Here is an 8,698-nt window from a genome sequence, read left to right as displayed (position 1 = left end):
AAAGTCTCAATGTGTTTTCCCAGGAGAAATTAATAACATTAATAGAAAATTATCAAATGAATATATCAGAAGTCGGAAACAAGATTGTATGAAGATTAATCTGACAAAAGGTATAACTCATTTCTGATAGATATTGGGAATTTTGCACGGAATGCATTTATGCAAAAGTATTTGAACACAGAAACTAGGGTGGCACGATGCTGCCAAATATTATATTAAGCTAAACATTTTCATGTCAGTAAATATAGATATAGATAAATGTGACATTATTATTATTTATTCTATGTTTAAAGTCAGATTTTTGCTCCTGTGTGAAGGTTGTAGATTTTAAACTCTTTTTTTATGAACAGACAATGATACCGAGCAAAACATTTTCATAAAGTTTGTTTATTTTATTTTATTTTGCTTAAATAGTTTTTCAATCTGCCTGAGAGTCTAGACTCGGGGCGTGAAAGTCCCTCTTTCCACTTCCGTGTGTCACACCGTCACCCGTCCCCCGGCGATCAGCAGAAGCCATCGGGGCGGAGCACCTCTGCCAACACAAGCAGCCCCGTAAAGAAAGATGGAGCTCGGAGTGAGACAGCGGTAGGAACATGAGCTGTCACCCCGCAACCCCCGCTCCCGTCGCCGGCTCGCCTCAGTAGCTGACACCGTCTCCTTGCAGAGAGCTCCCGCGGGCCGACAGCGCCTCTATGGCGGCTCTGTCCCATCTCGTGCTCCGGTTCTCGGACTCCGCCGGTCGCTCGTACGGCGTCTTCTCCAAAGGCTTGACGAGGACTTTGTTGATATTTTTTGATCTCGCATGGCGGCTGCGAATCAGATTCCCGTACATCTACCTCGTCGCCTCCATGATGTTTAATGTCAGATTACAGGTAACGATCTCCCCCGTCGTGTGGTGAAAGACACGGTGTCAAGTTTACCAGGTTATCGTGGGTGAAACAACAGCTTTTAAAGGTTCAGTGTGTAGAACTTAGTGACATCTAGTGGTGAAGTTGTACGTTGCAGCTGAATACCCCTCACCTCACTCTCCACTTACAAACATGAAGGAGAACCTGTAGTCTTCAGTTGTCATAAAAACTCAAAAGATGTTTAGTTTGTCCAGTCTGGGCTACTGTAAAAACATGGCGGCCTCCGTAGAGAGAAGCCACTCCCTGTAAATATAAAGTATTTAAATATAAAGGGCCCATTCTAGGGTTAAGAAAACAACAATTCGTATAATTTAGATGAAACACACTAGTATTATTTTATAATCAATTTCACCTAAATCTTACACGCTGAACGTTTAAATGGGGTTAGTTAGTTATAAATACTGTGCTGTATGAAGTCATGTTGTCTGCAAACTGAGATGCTTTTCTTCTTTATTTATTCCCCCTCCTCAGATAGATGGTCGATTAGATTTAACTCCATTTAAGAGCAGTTGCTGGTTTATTAGATGAAACTAATGTAAAATCTAACTGACCCACAGTGAAACACTGTCTCGTTAATGTTCAGATTTCATTTTAACTGTGTCAGAGAGGAGTTAATTCTAGGTCCTGGGCCACACGGTCAAAAATGACACCAAGATAAAAAGGTTATTGATTATTATCACGATAAATGTTTTCTGAATATAAATCCTTTAGATTTTTTTATTATGCTTTTTACAGTTTCTAAGATGCTTATTCTTACATTTAAGATTCCCTGTTAACATTTTCACTCGTGTCTTCATTTATTATTTTCTGAGCGAAATAACTGACGGCCTCCTCCTCTCTTCACAGGTGCACATTGAAATCCACTGATCAGTCTCCAGTGCCTGCTTTTGGACTTTTGGAAGTAAATTGTGAGCAGTGCCATGTTTCAGTCCTCTACAGACGACTGGCTGACGCTGCGGCCGCGTGCTGAGAGGAAGTGTAATTCTGCAGACTGGTGGGGCGACGCAATAATGTGACAGCGCCTGTTGCCGTGGTCAGCCCGCGTCACGCGAGCCCAGTGCCTTTTTGGGCGGGGGAGGAACAACAGTGACGTCTGCAAAAACGAGCAGAGGTCAGTCGGCAGAGAAGAAAAGATGCATCAGGAGGTTTTTAACTTGCCACCGAAGATTCAGGAGCCGCTCATCGACTGTGTCGTGCGAAAGGAGAACTGTGACGCCGCCTTTTCTGTGAATAGTGACGACGGTGGCGTGGGTTTTATCTTAAAAACAGATGATTGTTGCTGTGGGACGTTGTGGCTTCTTCTTATTGTCTGACATGTATGTTTTTTAGGAGCTCAGTGTAAAGATGTCACAGAAAAATACTGGAATAATTTCACTTTGATTAAAAAAAATAAACATCTACACCGCATGACACAGGCAAAGCATGTTTGTAGCTGTGGCTTGGACACTTGATTTGAGGCTGGGATCTGCTGGATAATCGGTACATGGTCTCTGTCAGGAAGTGCAGCCTCAAAGGGAATCACTGCATGTCCTCTTTGTGTTCGTACACACAGGTTGCCACTGTTGTGTTGCACTGGAACGGTGACAAATTCTACCTTCAAAACTATTTTTGTAGCTTCATTTGTCCCAAGTGTTTATTCTGTGATAAATGTCGGGTTTGACGTCACAGAACCGAGGACAAGGATGATTCAATTTGAAAAATAATAAATTTATGAAATCGCTCTTCTAAGCCTTTTTTGTAATTCTTTATCAAATTGGCAAAACTGTCTCTTTTTATTCATTTGACCGCTATAGATAAATGTCATTTTGCATTACTCTCTGTATCTTCAAACAACCATATAAACATCCAAGTGTGGAAAAACCCTTCTCTCTCACTTCCCTGTTTTTCTTTCATCTCCAGTGACATGTGTTCAGTCCTAAAAAAGAAAGAGCGGAACTAGATTTTACAAACACAAGGACCAGGGGTAGACATAGTGACACAGGATGCTACAAGTAGTGATAAAACAAATCATTACACATAAAGTATAACACTAAAGACGCAAATTAGGGTAGAAGTGACAGAAAGGCTTCATGTCTATTGGGAATAATTACAACACAACGTTTCTAAACTAAGAGTTTCATGAAAGTTACGTTTTATAAAGTCTATTACTTATTTGCTTTTGATGGAAGTTACAAGCAATATATCAACATCTTCCAGGTATATTGCTTTTGCACATTGATTTTTATTTTCAACACAAGCTTCCCTTTATTTTGAAGTAGAACATTCTGTCATCAAATCCATTTTATAAGCTTCATGTGAGATTTCAGTAAAATTACATCTAACAAGTGAACTTTGGGTGAGTTCTGACCTAGAACATTTGCAAACACACGAATAAACCACTGAACCAATGTGTTGGACATTTTAATTTGATTCATTTTATTGTAATGTAGATATTTTAAATCTCCCATAAGAGACAGAAGATGGCAGCCTGTTCCCATTTCCTCTGCTGAAGAATGAGCATATTGCAGTACCTGATGTGTCCACACGAGAGAAGCATCCTATCACTTATTGGCTCGACTGTCTCATCTGCTGGAAGCCACAAGAATCACAAAGTGATGAATATAACAATGATTATATTTGTCTATTGCTATTTAACTAATTCTGCTTTTTGTCATGAATTATTGCGTCAGTTTTTCTAACACAGTGGTTTATTGTGTAAGTTCACTTTTAAAAAATGTGTCTACTTCTGGAAATGACATGTGAATGTAGCATAAAGTATAAAGTGTGTTATCTTCTATTTTCTATGACCAGTTAGATAAAATTCCTCCGTGATCCATTCCTGTGTTTTCACAGAGAGAAAGAACTTGTAATGAATGAGCCTCAGCCAGCAGCAGAACCATTTGGCACCTCTCTTCAATGTGCACTTCTTGTGAGCAGATTTCCAAACTGCTGACACCTTCGCTCAACGCAACAAAAAAATATGTCCCCAGCAAACTTCTCCTAACCACTCGCTCAGATGCCAGGCTGCAGTGTTAAACCATCCTGGGTTGCCAAGGCAACTGTAGTTTTTCCGTGTGACAGACAAACCCTCTTGCCCGCTGCCTCCCCCCTTTTCTGGAATAAAAAAAAGAGGATTTATTTCTCAGGGATTTGTCAGAGGAAAATATTTTAATAAGGTTATCATAGAGGACTGGCAGAGAGTGGGAGAGAGATATGTAGATGAAAGATAAGTCGGGTTATCTTTACCCTGTTTCTGCCAACCACCATTTGGACCCTCGGAAAAAAATTAAAAGGGGGTTGTGGAGTAAAGATTATAGAGTTTTAGCCTTTGGCATCTGCGGCAGCTCACATGTGTTTCATTGAGACTGAGTGTGAAAGAGTCATAATGCTGCAAATGGAAATGGCTGGGATTCAATTAAAGCTGCAATGCAGTGCATGTAACGTACAACCCACTTCCATACACAGTACTCATATACTGAATTTTAGTAGTTGAGTCTTTGTATACATGACTGCTTTTTTGTTTAATGTTGTCTTTAATACTTAAACATTAATGGGGAACAGTTGAGTCCAAGTAAAACTTTACACACCTCAGACTGAATATAGTTCAAATATTTATATAGATGCAATTCAAAGCCTTTATTGTCTTTGCACAGTTTACAATGAAATCAAGTGTCCCAGTGGTACAAATCCACTTCTGGACGACTAAAGCCTCTGTGCCTGTGCAGGCCGCCATATCCCCCATGCCCAGATTAAAACAAACTATATTGGAGGGACGTTTTTATTGCTTTTTTCTTTGTCTTACAGGTATAATTTGCAACGTTTGGGAGATTTATACAACTTTAATTTCTTGCTGAAAGATAAATGAGATCAACAATATGTCTGTTTCAAAGACTGTATAGTTATACGACACATCTCCACTTCCTCCTGCATGAAAGAAATGAAGCCAAAAATATACAGACGCTGCCATCCTACACATTTGGACCCGGATCAGGACATGGTGCCGCGATATCAAGGTCGTGCGGATACACGCAGTTGACCAATCGTGAGTCAATCAATCATGACGTAGCATTAGATAACAAATTAAAAACAAACTTACTGGATAAATAAGCTCTTGAACATACATCGGTGTGACAAGAACTACTTAAAATGAGGAAAGGTTATTTGACGTGTACTTTAACATTTTAGTTTGTTCCATGTCCCATCCACTAACATGGAAGAGGCAGGATTTATGGCCTATACTTTCCCAAAGGTGGCTTCACTTTTGGGGAACTGTCTTTTTTAACTGTCCATTTTTATATACACTCTATGGTTTACACGCTTAATATGAGTAAGTGTAATTCCCCAAAATGATAAACCATTAAGATCTATGAGAATAATTTTTATGAACAAGTTTAGGAGGTTTATAAAGTTTTCACAACCTTCTGCTCAAAGATTGTGGGACAACATGAATCCAAAAACACACAAAAATAAACATCTGTTCACATTTTGGAGAAAATCAAGACAGAAACTCTTGAACTTTACTTTATGGCAAAGACTCCAGAGGGTCCTTTGCTCTGCAGATAATCTAGTGTTGTATTTATTTTGGCCATTGTCTTCAAATATTCCTTGGAAAGTTGAACCAATCATAATTATCCACACCACATATTTGTACCTTTAGATCACGTCTCTGTTGAGCTTCATTTAAAAAAGAAATCCAACATGAACATGTCGGCCATCAATTTTGTGCTATACAGCCAAACGGGAAACAGGATCTAAGTAAAAAAATAAATGAATTGGACTCACTGCTTGAAACCCCTAATTTGACAAATCTCAATTGTTTATTCACCTCAACAAGCAGCATGGGCATTTATAAATGACACATTAATTCTCCACGTCCATGCATAGGGAATGGATTACTGATGCTAAATGTAATCAAACATTAATCCACACGATTTTAGCTCTGACGCATTAATCTGTAAACCCTCAGTTTGAGGTTTTGGTTTGAAGTGCTGTGTACGAGCAGAGCGTCGCTGTGTTTAACGTCCTCTTTGTCAAACAGAGTCGCACCTTCTATTTAAACGCTGTTGACCGGGGACAAGAGGCATATGTAAAGTGTTACAAAGGATAAGATCAGGTGCTGAGACGAGCGCGGAGCTGACCTCAAAACTGAATCAAAGGGGATGGGGAGGAGGAGAGGGGGGAGCTAAAGGGAGGGATATTGGGGGAGGGGGGTGTATATATGGGGCTGTGTTTGCCTCAGACATTTAGTTAAACTGAAATAGGTCAGACAAATAACATTTTAATATGTAAAGAGTCTGGTAATTTAGTTCATCTCTGCGTTTGTATAGTGTTTTTATGGTGTGCAGCAGAAATCAGTTAAAACTAGAATGGAATGGAGTAGAAATCACACACCTCCACCAAGGCTCAACAGCCCCCTCATGACCCAACATTCAAACACTCATAAATATAAGTCACCCGCGAACCAGAAGACTGATGGTTCGATTCCCAGCATTCCAAAGTGACCCTGAACCCTGAATATCCCCTGACATCTGTGCTGACAGTGTGTGGACAGTGTGTGATAGAAGACGTTCTATATGAATGTGTGTGTGAATGAGTGACTGGAAAAGCTCTATACAAATACAGTCAATTTAACTTTGACCATATATTTGCTTCTAATCCTCTAGAACTTGATAAAACTCTAGTACTTGATTTTGCATTGACTTCCTCCAAGCAACATCATTACGTTAAGTATTGTGTATATGACAAAAAGGGTCATAGTTCATCTATATGTGCTTTATGCTTTTATCTAGTATTATTGTTTTTATCCTGTATGTTACGCCCCCACTGCTGCTGCATCCTGATCACATAATCCTCTGATTGATAATCAGTGAAATTACTTCTTTGGTAGCTGATGATCTGGGCTTCATTTTTATTCAATAGGATTTTATTTCATTTCATAACTGAGAGAAAGTGATGGTGAATGTCTTTAAAGATGAAGAATGCTCAGTAGAGATATTGGTAGGTGGAAATGACCTTTTTTGACAATTTTGACAGTTTGTTATGTAACACACGCACAAACACACACACAGAGGTTTGCTATCCTTATTAGGACTTTGCATTGAATTCCATTCATTGTGGACAGCCTAACCAAAATCCTATCCCTTTATTCATACCTAACCCTAACCTTAACCCAATGACAATGCACATCTTACCACCTAACCAGGACCTCAGAAATTATGTTTTGCCCCATTAGGACCGAGCTTTGGTCCCCATGAGATCTACTGGTCCTGACAAAGTACTAAAAAGGTCCTGTAAAGGTCCTAAAGAGGCAACAAAACGAAGTACACACACACACTCACACACACTCAGGCATACACTGCTGCCTTTGTGCTCAGCAGACTCCAAATACGTGAGTCGCTTGGATCCAGAAAATCACCTCGACTGTGGCCTGCGATCAGGTGGCTGCAGGAAAGAGGTGGTCTGGATGCAGAGTGGGACATTATGACAAAGTGAGGGAAGGAGGAAATCCTGCCACACTCGGCTTCCTGTGACCTTTGTCTCATACACACACGTCATCACGCAAAGACTGACCCCCGCAACCTCTACAGAAGGAAGGAGGTGTGAATCCCTGACACATCCACTGGCTTTCGACATTCTAATTTAATGATCAGTGAAATACGCTTTGCTGTTGCTTAAAAATATCAATAATAACCTCAACCAGCTCATGCGATTTCTTAATTTCAAACAATTTCATCCCCAACTTGAAACACAGGCGTGCTCCTCTGGCTCCTCAAATCTGTTTGATATTCATAGATTCACAGGACTCAGACATTTAAAGAGGCTTTACGTTATGTAATGTGACTCCACTAGATTACATTATAGAGGGAGTGATTTTTGGGGAGGTGGAGAAGGAGAAACAAATGTTAAGGATGTGAGGAAGTTGCTTATCTCTCTGTGTGTGTGTGTGGGGGGGTGTAATTATGAGTTCGGGGGCGTCAACCGCTTTGAAAGGAGGAGGTGATCGCCCTCTGGGCATTGCCGCGGTGACTGGAGCATATGAAGTGGTATGACTGCTCAATCAGGTCACGTGAAGTCGGTCAGGAGTGCCACAGACGGTTCTCATGATGGTCGGCCTAATCTGCCAGGCGTACTTCTCCCCGGGGGTATATATGCACCCTTATCGTCACAGGACACACCGAGTCAGACAGCCTGAAATCCGAGCACATGTTCACTTGATGCCACAGCCTTACTTACTTTGTCGTGAATTGAGGGTTCTTTGTCTTGTGGTTTCGATCCACTTAGTTTTGCACGCTCTAAAAATGATTGAAGCGAATTGATAATTTTGTAGATTTGAGGCCTGTGTGAAACCTGCGTCTGCATGCTCAGGTTCACTCTCATCACCGGAGATAACTGGGCCACACTCAAAGGTTTCTCTTATGACTCATAAACACATTAGCATGACATTAATGTGGAACAGGGCGTAGTGTGTAGGTGTGTGTGTGTGTGTGTGTGTGTGTGTGTGTGTGTGTGTGTGTGTGTGTGTGTGTGTGTGTGTGTGTGTGTGTGTGCCACACAGACAGACAGACACAGAATGTAATTGCTTTTAATGGAACTTATACTCGGACTCTCAGACAGGATTCTCTGCTTGACCAGGTCTGGTGCTGACATAAATGAACAGTAACACTGTACCGTGTTCCAAAAGCCACCGCCAAAATAATGCATATGACCTATTTTCTGCATGCGGCCCTGAGAATATTCAAATCAAGGCTTGCTTTGCATTCTAACCACTTTGCATCAATCCATCTAGTATGCTAAACGTCATGTGGGACCAG

The 8,698-nt window shown here is 40.7% G+C and overlaps 1 protein-coding gene across 1 annotated transcript; it reads left to right on the top strand.

Annotated features, from left to right (window-relative positions):
- Positions 1–453: 453 nt before the first annotated feature.
- LOC118123945 (small integral membrane protein 10-like protein 2A) lies at positions 454–2,771 on the top strand. The gene is made up of 2 exons (XM_035181660.2): positions 454–872; positions 1,755–2,771. The coding sequence occupies exons 1-2, from the start codon at positions 693–695 to the stop codon at positions 1,773–1,775; spliced, it is 201 nt and encodes a 66-aa protein (XP_035037551.1). The 5' UTR covers positions 454–692; the 3' UTR covers positions 1,776–2,771.
- The last annotated feature ends 5,927 nt before the right edge of the window (positions 2,772–8,698 follow it).

Source organism: Hippoglossus stenolepis, chromosome 16, assembly GCF_022539355.2.
Source record: "Hippoglossus stenolepis isolate QCI-W04-F060 chromosome 16, HSTE1.2, whole genome shotgun sequence".
In the NCBI taxonomy this organism is placed as follows: domain Eukaryota; kingdom Metazoa; phylum Chordata; class Actinopteri; order Pleuronectiformes; family Pleuronectidae; genus Hippoglossus; species Hippoglossus stenolepis.
Note: the sequence above shows the minus strand (reverse complement) of the source record. Positions and strands in the feature narration are given on the sequence as shown.